Source organism: Macaca mulatta, chromosome 2, assembly GCF_049350105.2.
Source record: "Macaca mulatta isolate MMU2019108-1 chromosome 2, T2T-MMU8v2.0, whole genome shotgun sequence".
In the NCBI taxonomy this organism is placed as follows: Eukaryota; Metazoa; Chordata; class Mammalia; order Primates; family Cercopithecidae; genus Macaca; species Macaca mulatta.
In genome coordinates this window covers 151,890,137-151,906,391 of record NC_133407.1, presented here as the reverse complement: position 1 = coordinate 151,906,391, position 16,255 = coordinate 151,890,137, and the positions used below count along the sequence as shown (strand labels likewise).

Sequence of the window (16,255 nt, the reverse complement as noted above, 5' to 3'; positions counted from 1 at the left end):
GTCTGACAGACTGAGATCTCTGGTGATTGAGGACAGCGGACAGCCAGTGACCTCCCAGTCTCACTTCCTTGGTGGTGCACCATGGTCACCAACCTCTACTACCCTCCCCTCCCTGACACCTGAGACACCTTGGGCCCTTCTCTCCAAGGCTGCATCCCACCAGGGGCACTGGGGCCAGCCCCTCACCCCAGAAAGGCAGCACAAGCCCCTTTGGCTGCCAGCTGGGGCCTGGCTGGCCCCCAGGGGTTCTGAGTTTGAGACCCTATTCTGCCAGCAGGCAGTGGATATCAGCTGGCTGATGCAACGGGGGTCTTATGTATTGTCCCCAGTTGTCTCCCAGAACCAGGGCCCCAGCCCCAGCCCAGCCCATCCCTCTTCTCAGGTGGGCCTTCCTGCTCCCCTGAGCTTGCAGGACAGCCCTGCTGATGGCCACTCCTGCCCTCCTCTGCCCTGTGCCTGCAGCATTCCTGATGACACAGTCACCATGCTTGTCTCTGCCTCCTGCCACCACAGTGGGCAGCTGGGACAGAGACAAATAACATTCCATCAAATGCCGTTTTGAAGATGAAAATGGACCAGTCAACTAAAGCTAAAAGGTTAAGGGAGGAAGCAAGTCCTTTTTATGACTTTATCATTCTTCAAATTGACTGTTCTATGAATTGGCTTTCAGTGAATTGACTTGTTACTGGTTGAAGGAAAGCTGGGACATGGCTGGTGAGGTTGTGGGCAGGACTGGGGCAGTGAACAGGGCGGTGGGGAAGCCAGACCGGGCGTGCTGTCGGCTCTCTGAGGGACCGGGCTTTGCCCGCTAGACTGCCCAGCCCAGGAGTCCCGGCTCTCCTTCCCCTGTGCATCCCATTTCCTGAGCATGAGCTCAGGATATTAGGACTCGGAGAAGCTGGGGCTGCACCAGAGATACCCATCCCCCTTTATATCCCATGGCATGACCTTGCCACACTGACCTGACCTCTGAGGAATGAAGGTCCTGTCAGAGCAATTCCTGTGGCTCAGCAGGTGGCTGACCTGAGCGTGGCTAATAGAAAAATGTTTTATCGGCACCAACGGCTTCATTCCTCATCAGGATGTCCCTGACATCTGCTTGGAATGGTTACTAAGGGAAGTAATACATCTTAAATCACCAGGGCCCTGGCTGAAGTTTACTGCCTATCTCTCAGGGCCCTCGGTGGCCCCACGATGACACTGAGCGTTTTCCTCCCATTTGCCCTCCACCATCAGATAACAGAGAAACACCCTCAAGTCTCTCCAACCCCTTTCCTTGTTCAGGTTTCTGTCCCCTGACCATCTCTGGGCTGCAGAGAGGTTGGGCTGCCTCAGAGGAGCTCCCCAAGACCAGGTGAGCCCAGCAGATGTGGGGTCCAAGATCTGGGGGTAATCAAGACCTTTTTCTGAACCTCCCCTGCCAGGACCCCACCACTCTCCAAGGAGCTGCTCAGATGGAACTCCTTATCTGCTGCCCAGTGGCTGTGTGACTTGGGGCAGATGACTTAATCTCTCTGAACCTCTTTCCTTTTCTGTAAAATGAGGCTAATAATACCAGCTTTGCAGGGTGGCCATCAGGACAGAATGAGGTAATAAGGCCTGTGGTATCTCTGTGACCTATAGAGATTATTCCTGTCCCCTTCCTCCCCTGGATTCTCATGGCACAGGGCTGGGCTTCAGGACATGCTAGGACTTAAGAAATGTGAACATCTGGGAAGGGAAGGGAAGCTGGGCCATAACGGTGTATCCATCAGGAGCCTTTGGGTGGCAAACGGCAGAAACTCAAGTCAAAGGGATTTCCGTGGTTACTGTCAGTGAGTAGCCCATGGTCTGGCTTCAGTGTGGCTGGCTCTAGGGGCTCCAACATTCCTGAGGCCGTGTCCTGTTCACCTTTCCCCAGGACGCGTTCCTGTGTGGAGGCTCCAGCCCCCTCAGCAGCCTCAGTCCCCCTGGTTAGCCCTGGGGCTCCTGGCCATTCCTGAAACCATCTCCATCCCCAAGAGGAGCCATGTGCTGATTGACCAGCCTCTGTCACTTGGCCACACCTGTAGCTGGAGCATGGGGTCAGCCCCCCTGAACCACTGGGCTGGGAATTAGGAGGGGAATTCAAATGTGTGTGTTTGTTGGGATGGAGGTAAACCAAGTCTAGAAACAGGCCACCAGATTTTGCTTGGAGTTAGAGGAGAGCCTGGCAGTTTGGGGCAAATCTGGACGGAGCTGGTAGCCTCAGTGCAGTAGTGTGCAGAGGCCCAGGGCAGCCAGAGCCATGGCTCAGGTACCAGGGAGGCCAGCCCAGCACCCCACGCCGGGCAGCTGGCCCCTGGCGTCAGCACAGGGCCTGGAGTCATGGGCTCTGTGTGTTAGGGGCTCTGTGGACCTTGGTGGGGGCTGGGGACTGCATGTGCTAGGTAAGTTCTGGGACCCCTGATGTTCAGGATCCAGCTGCACCTCTGCGCTGGCACATCCCCCTCTTGCTTTGCCAACTGGGACCTATAAATAAGCACTTTTTCTTACCATTTCGTCTTTCCTCTTTTCCTAGTGATAGATATTTTTAAAAACTGCCTAGGGCATTGTATGTTACATGAAAAAACTCATCATTTATTCCAGATTGACCTGAAATCTTTTTTACCAGCACCTCAAGGAGGGGAAACCCTTCCTGGCTGCTTTGAGCCTCCCTGGGGAGGAACAGTGAGGAGAGGCAGTCACGCTCATGCTGCTGGCTCTGTCTCCTCGTCCCCGTCTATAATATGGGCCATTCCCGGCCTCGTGGGCCAGAACCGTGGGGTAGGAATTGCACAGGGGTTTCCTGAGCAAGAGCAAGTTCTCAGGGAGGGCCAGGCCACGCATGACTAGAGACCCATGTTGTCTCCTTTAGCCTGAAGTATATTGTTTCTCTTTCCCTCCTTCCCTCCCTCCCTCTTTCCCTCCCTCCTTCCCCCCTCCTTCCCTCCCTACCCCCTCCCTCCCCCCCTCCCTCCCTCCCTCCCTCCCTTCCTTCCTTCCTTCCTTCTTTCATTTTTTAGAGACAGGGTCTTGCTCTGTTGCCCAGGCTGGAGTATAGTGGCCCAATCTCAGCTCACTGGAGCCTTGAACTCCTGGGCTCGGGTAAGCCTCCCACCTCAGCCTCCCAAGTAGTTGGACACAGGCACCCACCACCACACTGGCTAATTTTTTTTTTTATTTTTTTGTAGAGACTGGGTTTTGCCATGTTGTCCAGGCTGGTCTTGAACTCCTGGGGTTCCTCCTGCCTCAGCCTCCTGAAGTGCTGGGATTCCAGGCATGAGCCCCCATGCTGCCTCTCTCACATCACCCAGAGGGTGCCCCCGTGCCAGGCCTGTGCTGCGTGGGCAGGGGGTGATAGGAAAAGCTGGAGGTGGTCTGATGGGGAGGCTGAGGCAGCTGCTGAAGCGGAGATGCCCAGGGTGCCCACGGAGATTCAGCCCAAGGCTGGGAAGGAGCAGGGAAGAACAGGGCATCAAAGGCATGGTAGACCGTGGTGCCCAGTAGTCTGGCCTGGGGGTCTGATGGGTGGCACCACCATTGCCAAGATGGGCCCCTGGGATGGGGCCTGCTGGTGTAAGGAGAGCCCTATGGGACACCCAGGGAGGAGCCCACGAGCACTGAGCTCCTTGTGTCTGAAGGTCGGGGTGGAGGGAGGTCAGACTCAGGACGGTGACCTTGGTGGCCCCAAAGAGTGGAGGGAGCCCAGGAAGAGATGGCTACCCCAGGAGAGGCTGTGTCAGAGGCTGGCACCATCCCCACTCTCATGCCCTGGTGAGGGCACTACCCCTCCATCCACCTCCTGCACCCCAGGGCTCAGCCCACCCACCTGGCTGAGGGCAGCGCTCTCCGCTGCTGGCCAAGACTACCAGCCACTCCCTGAGCCGAGGGCACCCAAGTCCTGCCACCCTACTGCAGCTCTCTGCCGGGAAAATGCTCTGTGTCCCAAGTGGAGACAGATGCATGGGGAACAGTGCATGCCGCGACAGCATCTTGCGCCCCTGAAATAGAAGCCCGCACGCTCAGACCGAGCTTTCCAGCTCCTCCCTCTCATGCATGGCGGGGGATGGGAGGCAGGTTGGGCTCTTTTTATCCAGAAACCAACACACCCTTGAACCCACAGGCTGGGGGTGGGTTCTGCTTCCAGGGCCCCACTAAGGCTTCAGGTCCCCTGCAGCTGCCCTCCAGGTCCTCCCCTGGATGGTGCTGACTGGCCACAAAGAGGGCCCTCATCTGCTGTGTGACTTCAGACAACCCCTTTACCTCTCTGAACCCCAGCTTGCTCCTCTGCGAGGTGGGAAAGATAACAACCCCTGCCCCCAAGGATGTTTGGAAGGACAGAGGACAGTGGCACTCAGCCCATCGTGGCCCTAGCCTTTATTGGCCTCTCCTAACCTTCGTGCCCCTGTGGGGTTTGCGTGGAAGTGCCCAGCCCAGCGTCTGGCCCACAGGGGTTTGAAAATTACTATTTTTTTCTTTTCTTTTTTTTTTTTTTTTTGAGACAGTCTCCCTCTGTCGCCCAGGCTGGAGTGCAGTGGCGCCATCTCAGCTCACTGCAACCTCCACCCACCGGGTTCAAGCAATTCTCATACCTCAGCCTCCTAAGTAGCTGGGATTACAGTTACCCGCCACCACTCCCAGCTATTTTTTGTATTTTTTGTTGAGACGGGGTTTCACCATATTGGCCAGGCTGGTCTTGAACTCCTGACCTCAAGTGATCTGCCTGCCTTGGCCTCTGGAAGTATGGGGGATTAAGGTGTGAGCCACTGTGCCAGGGCTGAAAATGTTGTTTCTTAATCAGAAGGATGTGTGAGTTAAGCCTGAGCTGTTTTGTCACCTGCTGTCTGTGCTCCTGACCCTCAGTTGCAGGGAGCCTGGGGGCAGATTTTCCTTTCATGTGGTTGCTGAGTCCTGGCATGGGTTGGCGGAGTGGGTAAAGAGAGCCCTAAAACAGCAGGGAGTTTTCCAGACTCAAGCGGGCTGAACTTCTGGGCAGGGTAGTTTGGCAGGATAGAGGAGCTTTGGAGGCCAACCCTGGGACAATCACCTCACTGTGCCCAGTGGTAGGGCCCCGAGGCCGGCAGGCAGGGTGTCTGGGGTCCCATGCTAGCCTAACCTTTGCTCACTGTGTGACCCTGTGCCAGGCGCTTCTCCTGTCTGTGCTCAGCCACCTAAGACCAGGCCTGGGGACAGTGGGGTGTTGCCCGCCACTCACTGGAAGAGCCCGTGTGCATGTGCCTGCTTGCACATGTGTGTGTGTAGTGTCTGCATTGTATGGGCTAAGAGTGTGTCTTATGTGTATGCTTGTCTGGCCGTGTGAGGGCAGCATGGCTCTGAGGGTGTGTTGTGGGTTGGAGGGCTATCCTGTAGACCCTCCATTGGGCATGGAAAAGTCTACAGGGCCAAGATTGGCCTGGGGCCTCCACTGTACCCAGCAGGTGTACACTGTGCTCCCCACCACTGTTTTAGGTCAGGGGCTCAGGTCTGGGAGGGCGGCTGTGAAGCAGAGGCCACCTCCATCCCCTGACTGTGTCTTCAGTCCACATGGGCAGCTGTGCCTGAGACTGAACGGCCGGAAAGCGAGTTTAAGAGCGTGTTCTTGTTGGGGGAAGGCAGGAGCACATTGTGGTCAAGATAAGGCCTCTGTGTAAGGAACAAGAGACTAGGGGAGCATGTGCGCAAGGTCTTGAACTCTTGCATACTGCCCGTCTCTGTGTGCATATGTGTCTGCTTGTGTTCACATAAGGAAATCTTGTAAGGGAGCCCAGGAGATGGGGCTCTGTGTAAGGAGTAAGAGACCAGGGGAGCGTGTATGCATTACAGGTGTGCATTGTGTGCCTGGGAGCCTGGTGGATATGGAACATTTAGGAGGGAGACCTTCCACATGACAACTTTTGTGTTTTGGTTTTGAACCATGAGTATACATTAGGGATTTAAAAATGAAATTTTAAAAATGTGTAAGTTGCTAGGTCTGGGGTGAATTGGGTTGCTTTCTGAATATCCTAAGGACCTCCAGTGGAAGGACACCCTCAGGGAACGCTCGTCTCAGCAAATCCTCCATCCCGAGTTTGGGAGGGCCCAGAATGTTCTTCCTGGTTGGAGATCAGCTGCCTGAGCTGACTGTGGGTGGTGCAGGACCCTAGAGCAGGGAGCAGGGGACAGAGCCCACAGGCTCAGGTGAGGAGCTAAGTGGAGCCACTTATCTGCGGAGGAGGCTTGGGGAGGTCTCTGCCTTTCGGAGCCTCAGTTTCCTCATCTGTAAAATGGGAATAAGAAACTCAAGCTTCCCAGGGCAGCTTGAGGATTAAATGAGATCCTGTCAGCACCTGAAGGGTCTGACACCTGAAGGAGGTGAGGCTGAAAACCCAGGAAGGACCCCTCAGAAAGGCCAGGTGGACCCCAGAGGGTTTGCTGGAAGCTGTATTTGCCCTGTAGATGGGGTGGTGCCAGATGGTTCTTTCAGGGCAAGGAGTTGAGATTGGGAGCGCTGAACTCCAAAGATTGCAGGTACACGCTCCCCCAAGCCTGTACTAGACTAAGGTTTCTCTCTGCTTCTTGCCCGTCAGTGAATTGGGCCTAGAATGAACAGGACTTGGCAGCAGTCCTGGACTCGGGACCAAAGGACACTGATGCACAGGCTTGGTCAGGCTCCAGGCCACATGGTGAGGCCTTGGTCCCACCCGGACAAGCCCAGGAGAAGTTGGACATGCCCTGACCCGAGACACTCATGACTTGTGCTGCTGCCTTAAGAAGAGAGTCCTTAGTGGAGCCTTTGGGGGTCACAGAAGAAGCTGGGATGGTGGTTGGGGGGACATCTTGGTGGTGCTACTTGGCAGGTGTGACGGTCCAGGTGGGCCTCTCTATGAAAGCCAGGCCTTCGTTCCTGCAGTAGATGCCTGGCCTGGCCCACGCTGGACCTGGACCCTGCGTCCCAGGGCCACTCCGCCAGGATGTTCCGAGGTCACTCTGCAAGCTTTTGTCCTTGCTGGCCCCTTGCACAGCACGTACTCCCTCTGTGACCTTGGCTCAGTGGTCGCCTCTTCCTTGAGGCAGCTCTGGACCAGGTTAGTGGGGGCAGCCCCCTGCTTCGCCACCCTACCCATCCACTGTCTCCTGGTATTACTTTCTGGATCCCTTGAGGTTATATTGTTCGTGTATTTTGCCTGTGTCCCTGCCCTATGTGGGTGGTGAAGGCATCTGTCCTATTCACTCTTTGAGTCATGCCTCTGATCATGGCTAGGTGCCTCCGTTTTCACATCTGTAAAGTGGGAAGGAGAATATCTTGTGTCACAGGGTGGTTGTGAGCATGAAATGAATTAGTACTAAGCTCTTAGACCTTAAAGTGGGGGCTGCGTGGAGACTAGGTTGAATGAAGCTTCGTTTCAAAGTGGCCTGAGACTCTCCCTGCCAAAGTTAGTAACTGCTTCTCTAGACAAACTCCTCATGACACTGATGGGGAAACTCAGGCCCAGACAGGTCTCACCCCAGGGCTTCTGCCTCGCTACCCTGGGCTCTCTGTCCAGGAAGACCTCACTGAGACCCCTGTCTGCCCCCACAGGAGGGAGTGTTCCAGACATAGGCGGGCTGAGCTCCTGGGCAGGGCAATTTGGCAGGATGGAGGGGTGTGGAGGCCAACCCTGGGACAATCGCCTCACTGTGCCCAGTGATGGGGCCCCAGGCCCACAGGCAGGGCGGTCTGTGGCCCAGAGCCAGGACAGGAAGGCTGGCAGTGGGTGGACAGGAGCCTTCTGTGGCCTTCTCAGAGCTTGGGAGGCCTGGGCAGGACAGGCGGGCGTGAACCAGTGTAGCAACCCCTCAGGCCAGTTTACGAGGCGCCTCCAGCCGTCAGCTCCTGGGAGCCTCACTGTAACCTCTAATCAGCCCGTTTTACAAATGAGGAAACTGAGGCTCAGGCAGGGTCATGTGACTTTTGAGGCCTGCACTGGGAAGCCCAACAGGGTCCGTCTGACCCAAGTGCCCCACCGTGGCTCCTGGGGTCCCACCATGTGACACTGGCAAACAGCCTCACCCCTCGGGGATCATGGAATGAGACCGCAAGGTGACCCAGTGGCTTTCCTGGGCTCAAGTCCAGAGGCCACCTCTTCACTTCTCTGCGCCTCAGCCTCAGGAAGCCCAGAGAGGAGGGATGACTGCATCCCCTCCCTGAGCTCAAAGGGCACAGTGAGCCTGGGAGACCTGGCATCGCTGTTAGGCTCCCGTCTCTCTGGCAACATGGTGGGGTAGCAGGGAGGCCAGGAATGCAGACCCAGCATGCTCTTGTTCACTTCGTCTGTGACACAGCTCATAGCTTGGCTGTGGACACCAATGGCTGACATGTAAACCGCAGGGCCAGGGCCTGGTGTGTGGGGGACAGGGTAGAAGGGTGCCCACCGCTTCCTCCCTTGCCCCCGCCTCTGCCCCAAACAGAGAAACTTCTGGAGCCCTAAGAATGGTCCAGCACTCACAGTCAGTTGCTGGTAGGAGTGTGTTGTTGGTGCCACCTCTGGGTGGACATCCGGGTGTACCCAGAGCCCAAAAAACATCCCTCCTGTGCCCCAGCCATGCCAGGAATTGGTCCTAAAGGATAGACTGTGGCTGTGCACAGAAACCCTATTGAAGCCACTGCCTTGTTTACCAGGACCAACGAGAGAGACAGCCAAGCTCAACACCCACCGTGGGCAGGGGAGTGCCTGCCAGGCTCCACCAGCTTTCCATGGGGCGAGGGGAGGAATGCTTCCAGACCCAGAAACACACTCGAGAGACGGTGCGAAGTGGGGGAAAGTGTTTCACAGAGTGAAGCGTATTTTTGTGTAACTAAAACACATCTACATCCAGACACAGGCACAGCCAGAAAATCTCGTCAAATATTAACACTGGGGTATCCCCAGGGAGTTGGAATGGTGGATAATTTTATTTTTCTTGTTGTGCTTCACTGTTATTTTCTAAAGTTAGTACAGTGAATATATGCGACTTATTTAGTAAGAGGGAGGGGGCAGTGGAACAGAGAGGTCTGTGTCCTCCCCACCCCTTTGGAAACTGAGGCAAATTACTCATACAACCCGTTCTGGGGCCTGTAGCAGTCTGAAGCATCCCTTCCTCGAGCCCCTCCCAGGTCATGCCCTCACCCGAAACCACAGACCCAGCCCACTCGCGGGTTGTCCATGGCGAACCCAGTCATGGCAGCTGCCGGGGCTGTGAGCTGACTCCCAAAGTCTCCCTTCTCCCCGTGGTCCCTGCCTTCTTTCCCTTTTCCTCCCATTCCCTCTCAGGAACACACAAGGTCATCATCTGGCTGAGACAACTCAGAGCTGCCTTTGGCCACCTGGACCCCGCCCTGAGGCCCGGATCCAGTTGTTCCTTCCAGAAAGCACAGGATGTTCTGGAAGAATTCTTAAGGCAGCAAATGGGTTCTTTTAAAATGGCAGAACTGTCTAAGCTTGGGAGGCTCGAGGGGATTCACTGATTCTGCGTTAGGTCTGGGAGCTTCTGAAGCAGATGGTACACATAGATGCTCCAGCAAGGATGACGTGCAGGTGGCAGAGAAGCTCATGGAAGGATGGGTAGCAGCATCCGCACAGGGAAACGAGGTTAAAACCACAGCCAGCCCCCTCTCTTCCTTTCTCCATCATTGTGGTGTGTGCTTGACTCCACTTCTCGCCTTGTCTTCCCATAAGACTTTCAGGAGTAAGTGATTTCCGGCCAAGAAAATAAAGCAAAATCATCCCATTCCCCCGTGGATTTGGATGAAAACTGGTAATAAAATCAGGCACAACTCCAAAAGGAGACATTGGAGAAGAACCAAGCTGGGTCTATAAAGAATTACACATGAGATGGCACACATATTGGTGCTGTCTCAGGGTCACAATCATGTTGCCAAATCAAGCTGAAAATGTCACCACTATCTGGAGAGTTGGACATGTTTTATTGGGAATGTATTTTTTCTCTCTGAATATGTTATGAACGCGTTGGTTGGCTGGGTTCAGTAGTAAATATGTGAGAACTTTCATTTAAAAAAAAAAAAACCGACATGGCACCGTGTACGTCTGTCCGAATGGCTAACATAGAAAGGGACAACAGCTAACACTCACCTGTTGCTGGTGGGAGTGTAGTACAGCCATGCTGGAAAACGGTTTGGCAGTTTCTTTTAAAACTCATCATACACACACCATATGACCTACCAGCTGGGCTCTTGGGCATTTCTTCCAGAGAATGAAGACTTGCGTCTACACAAACACCGGTCCAAGAACACTTGCGGCAGTCCTAGTCATAACAGCCCCCAAACCGGAAACTGCCCAGATGCCCTCAGCAGGTGAATGGTTAAATACACTGTCCCAGCCATGCGGGGGAGCACTGCTCAGCAGAGAGGCAGAGCGGACCCTCCACACCCAAGCGTGACTGAATGCAGAGGGCATGGGGCTGAGTGCAGAAAGCCAGTCTTAAAAAGTGGCACACTGGATGATTCCATTTGTGTGGCACTTGAGAGATGAAAATATGATGGGGATGGAGAAGAGATGGGCAGTTGCCAGGGATGAGGGCTGGTGGGAAGAGGCGAGGGAGCTATGGAGGGTGCCCAGGGAGCCTAGTGAGGAGACGGCCCTCTGCTGGATCATCGTGGGGACCACACAGAGCTGGGTGAGAGGGAATCACAGGGACATGCAGGCGTGTGTAACTGGTGAAGTCCCTATAGGCCCAGTGGGCTGTGGCTTTCCTAGCATCGATGGTGTGCTGCAGGTGTGCAAGATGTTATCTCTGGGAAAGGCTAGGGGAGGGGCACACAGGGTCTTGTACTTTTTGTTTGGAACTTTCTGTACATCTATAGTTATTTCAAAATAAGCAGTTTTTTTTTTTTTTTTAAAGCCCTAGGTGCAGGAACTTGGTCTGCATTAGGACCTAAGCGTCCGTATTTCTTAAAAGCACCCCAGGGTGTTTACCCTACAGCCAGGATAGAAACACTGACCACTTCCTCATTTAGCAGACAGAAACTGAGGCAGGGAGGGAGATTTCCAAGGCCTCGCAAGCGCTGTGCAAGACAGGGGATGACCACCAGTTCCAGCTGAGCCTGAGGCCTGGGCTTCTGCTGCTCCAGGCTGGTGCTGGAGACTGAACATGAGGCAGACTGTTTGGTTTTTGTCTTTGTGTTAATTGATATTGAATTATTTTCTATGTACAGAAAAATACACACTTCATCAGCATATGGCTTGTAGAATTGTCACAAACTGAGCACACTCATGTAACCAGCACCCAGCCTCAGAACAGATCACACCCCAAGATCCCTGTGGTGCCCCTGCCAGTCACAGCCCATTCCCCGGGGGCCCTCTCCTGACTTTGTGCAGCACAGAGCCAGCACTTTTTCCTGCTCTTGAACTTTGCATCAATGGTCGGGTGCTGTTCAGAAGCAGTGCCAGGGTGTAGGCCTGGGGCAACCAGTTGGTTCTGAAAAGGGAAAGGAAGCAGCCTCCACAGGAGGCTGTGGAGTGGGGCTGGGGACAGAGGAGGGGGGGCCTCACTCAGCATGGCTGGAAAGGGCTGCTTGTCTCTGAGCCAGAGGTGAAAGATGGAGGAGGGACTGGACCCCTGCCCAGCTGACTGGCAGCTCTGTGTCCATGAGCCTGGACCAGGATCCCCCAAAGATCCTGGGGGTGAAGCAGGGGAAGTGACGCAGCTCCAGCAGGTGGACAGAGCTCTGGACTTGGGGCTGGCAAACCTTTAGGGAAACTGGGTGCCACTGAGCTCGTTGCTGTACCTCTCTGAGCCCCGGTGCCCTCATATATAAAATGAGACTCATATATTTATATATATAACAAATATCTATTAACATAGAGGTAATGTGTTAAAAAATATGTGTGCATATTATTATAACATTTATATTTTGTTTGTATGTTGTTGGTATCACACATAAATATATGTAATATAATACAATATAAGGTATATTGAATATCATACAAATCTTTTGAGTCCTTTGCTAGTCAGAGCTAGCTTTTATGGAATGCTGACTCTGTTCTTGGCACTGTTTTAAGCCTTTTAAATGTATTAACCTGTTTAATCTTCCCAAAACATTACAGATGAAAAAACTAAAATGGGGCACAGAGAGGTTAGTTAACTTGCCCAAGGGCACTCAACTAGTAGGTGGCACAGCTGGGATTTGAACCCTGGCCCTCTTGGCTCTAGAACTCATGTGTTAACCTTTAAGCTCTCAATATATACTAGTCTATGTAATGATAATAATGATGTATCTCAAATATGCATGCAATGGCGTTTTCTGGTTTGCAAAGCCCTTTTACTTTATGGGCACTGTCTCATTTCTCAACAGCTCTGGGAGGTGGGCGCTATTATTGCTATCCCCAGGGCACACACCAGTTGGGATTGGTTCCAAATTCAGGTGTGCTGGGCTGAGGGTCTCTCTGGGGACCCTGTGCACCCTCACTCTGGGCCTTTTTTACTGGGGCCTGTTCCTGGCCTGTGCACTGCTGTGCTGAGTGATGAAGAAGGACGGCAGGGAGAACAAGGCCTCAGTCTTGGCTGGACAAGGCTGCAGACAACTTGGACCCAACAGGGCGGTTGACAGAGGGAGGATCTCCATTCAGAGCCACTCCTAGCTATACTGTCTTGGAGGGGCGGAGCACTGAGGCAGCTGGTGGGAGGAGCTGCTGAGTGTACCAGGCCACAGAGGATTTCCCGGGATGGGGAGTGGGGGCAGGGACACAGGTGGGGAGAAGTGGAGAGGGCAGGCAGGGGCCACTGCCTACTGTGGGGTTTAGCACTGGGCCACAGCAGGCCTGCGGGGCACGTTGCATCCATCTGACAGTTTCCCATCTTCACATGCGGACTTCAGCGACCGTACTGTCTGGTTGGAGAGAGAGTATTGCACACAGCTCAATTCCTTGGACCCATGTACCACAGCATGTAGGGTGTAACTGTACCTCTGTGCGTGGCTCAATGAGTTAATACCTGTGAAGTGTTAACACTCCTGCCACTTATTAACTGCTCAAAAAATATTTGCTATTATTAGGGAAATGAGAGAGAGGAGAAGAAAGAAAGGAAAGGAGGGAGACAGGAAAGGAAGAAGGAAGAAAGGAGTCTGCTAAGGGAGGGTGCAAGGTAGACAGAGAAGGAGGTTGACATTTGAGCAGGGTTTTGAAGGGTGAATAGGAGTTTGCGTCTGAATAAGGAGGCAGAGAATGGAATGGTGTTCTGTGTATGGGGTCTCCCTGAGCCATACCTCAGCCTCTGTGAAGTGGGAGCATGATTCCATGTACCTCATAAGGTTAATGCAAGGGTTGGATGAGGAAGTGTGTGGGAAGAACACATAGCCCGAGGTGGGCTCCCTGCAGTAGGTGAAGATATTGCTGTTTGTCATGATGTGGCCAGAGTGAGATCAGAGCTGGGGAGTTGAATCTCTATGGCTGTGGCAGGGCAGCCCTGGGCCTGGGAATAGTGGGCTCTGCCTGTGGGGCCCAGGAACCTGGCGCCATTTTGTGGTATCTTTGTGGCATTGTATTGGTATCATCTCATGTGGCTCCTGTGCAACTGAGTGGCTAGGCTGGGGGATGGAGGGCTGGGTCCTCTTGTCCAGATCCAGGACTCCCTGAAGCCCCAAATTCCTTACCATACCCAGTATGGGTTCTGGCACTGGAAGGGAGGGAAGGCCTGCTTGCCGCCCCGCTAGCTCTCCCTCCTATAAAACCTGTTGCCCATCCCAGATTGGGCACAGGACTGTGACCAGTCCAGGAAGTGAGCTCATGGCTTCCTGGCACCGCCCCTCATGTCTTCTTTTCTTCATGAGCTTTGGCAAGGCATGATTGGCACACAGGTAGAGCTGCTAAGCCCACCGTATGTGGCCCTGGGTGGGTTCTGGCTCAAGGGGAGAGGGGTGCCACCTGCGGCCTCTTATGCTGGGGCTGGAGAAGAAGGAGGCATTGCGCTGTGGACGCTCCCTCCCTTATGGACGCTCACGTCCCTAAGGGATGACGTGTGGAGCAGGGCCTGGCATTGGGGATTCGAATCTGCTGAACATGGGATCTCCCAGTGGCCATGATGGTAGCTAGGCAGAAAGTAGCAGAATCACAGGCCAGCATAGGACATGGGAAGGAAGGTCAGCCTCCTTCCAGGAGTGTGTCCAGCAGGGCTCTTATATGAGAGCAAGTAGGGAAACAGAGGCTAAAGCTGGGATGACCCATGGCAGGCACCCAGCATGGGCCTAGAATGTCAGACCCCACTGTGGCCAAACATAGGCCCAGGCTTGGCCTGTGCCGTGGACTTCTAAGGTCTCAGGAGAAGCGTGTGAGGCAGCGATGGGGGGTGTGGGTGCCCCATGCAGGAAGGCAGGTGGCATTGGAGGAGAGGGTATTCCAAGGGCACGGTCTCTAGGGATGAGTTCTCTGTCATAGCTGATGCGCCCCAGGTGGGCAGGTACAGGCAGTGTTGCTGGGATGGGGCCCCCAGCCTCTAGGAAAGCATCACCCCATGCCCTGAAGATGTAGAAGGTGGGGTGTGCTGCCAGGCAAAGCAGAGACAGTCCTTTCCGATGCATTAGTTGCCCCTGTGAGAGATCTGCTTTTCCTACTCCCATTTTACACATGAGGAAACTGAGGCACAGAGAGGTGAGGGGACAGGCACCAAGTCCATGGCTAGTCATGGATGGAGGTGGGATGTGATCCTGGTTGGGCTGGCTCCAGGCCCACACCCCATAGCGCAGACCGAACTTGGTCAAAGGCAGGAGGCAGGACCCAGGCTCCTGGGCCCAGATCCAGAGCTGGGTCTCTGGGCAGGAAATCAGGGCTCCAGGGCCCCTGGGCTCCTGGCATGGAGGCTGGGTGGGCCCAAACCCATGGGTCTGCTGAGATTCCTGGTGCAGGGCTCTTTGGGGAAGGAGCATGGTGGCTCAGGTCAAACATACCCGAGGTTAAGTCTGGAGCAGCCAGAGAGGACCTTTAACCCTGCTCACTGTGCTTCCTCTCCTTGAGCCTCAGTTTCCCCATCTGAACAGGGGCAGTGGGACTTGACATTGCCATGGGCTACAGACAAGGCAGCTTCTCCGTTGACCCAGCAGGGGGAAGGAAAGCACATGGTTTCTTGCATGTGGGGCAGACACTCTTCCCAGGGCTGCTCAGTTGCCCCAGGACCTGTCTTGGGACCACCTGCTGGGGCCTGAGTGGACATGGCCCCCAAGGGGTTTGCTGTGTGTGGGACCGTAAGTAACCCTGTCTCGCTTTTGCCACCTCAGGAGCTCCCTGGACACCGGAAGCAGCCTCTCAACTGACCGCTACAGGTACTGTCTTGCCATCCACCCCAGCCTGCCCCAGGATCTCCTTAGGTCCCCACTGCCCATCTGCACCCAGAGGCGGGCCTCTAGGAGCCCATCAGGGGAAATTAGCTCCACCATTTGGCCCTGAAATTCCCCCAAGGACCAGAGTACTACTGACATGTCCCCTGAGAGCTGCTACAGCTTGGAGTAGTTTCCCCTCAAATCAAGGTCCCCCCAAAGAGCATGACTGCAGTCCAACTTCCTACCCCAAAGACCAGAGCTCAGCTGAAGGCCCCTCGGAGGATCAGGCTGCAGCTGATAGTTCCTCTGAGATCCAAGGCTGGTGGGTCTCCCGAGGACCAGCCTGCAGCCGGCAGTTCCCATGACGACCAAGGCTGCAGCCCAGGGGAGAAGCCTGACGGTTTCTATTGGTATGCAGCTGCGCTTGGTGGGAGCCGGGGTGTCTGAGGGTCTCTGCTTCTGTGTGCTTTGTATCTTGATGTCTTCCAAAAAGAGCATTTTCTGTTTTCACAAAAAAGAAAAAAATATTGGAGACTGCGCCTAGAGGAAAGCTCCCTGGACTGGAAGTCAGCAGATCCTTGTTCCAGTCTCGTGGGCAAGAAAGACAAGTGACAGGCAGCCTGTCCTGGCAGTGGGGGTGACTTAGAGGGCTGTGTTCAGTGCATCGATGTGAATTGGGGAGGAGGGGACATCTGTACTGCGTTGTAGAGGTGACTAGAAGTCAACTGGTCCCCTGTTTGGGGTCGGAAACAAGTGGTCCCGGAAGGGAGGACCCTGTGTGGGGACCTGTGCAGGGTGGATGTGGCCAGGGCATGGAGAGGGAGGAGGGGAGTTGGGGGAGGTTTGGGAGGGAGCTTCGTCCTGCTAAAGAGCTTGGCTTCTGTGAGAGGGGGTTTTTGAACAAGCCCAAAAGGAGACTCACAAGGTAGTAGGCCCTGTCCTTGGAGACAGCAACCAAGGGCTGGGCCCCACGTGTCAGGGTTGCAGCAG

At 54.6% G+C, this 16,255-nt stretch overlaps 1 protein-coding gene across 23 annotated transcripts in view; it reads left to right on the top strand.

The window, feature by feature from the left end:
* IQSEC1 (IQ motif and Sec7 domain ArfGEF 1) overlaps window positions 1-16,255 on the top strand; it is a 392,952-nt gene that overhangs the window by 223,970 nt on the left and 152,727 nt on the right. For 16 of the 23 annotated variants that reach the window (XM_028843083.2, XM_077989951.1, XM_077989975.1 and 13 more), the window contains one exon: window positions 15,224-15,268. In XM_028843083.2, coding sequence (XP_028698916.1) covers window positions 15,224-15,268 — 45 coding nt within the window. 23 annotated transcript variants of the gene reach the window in all.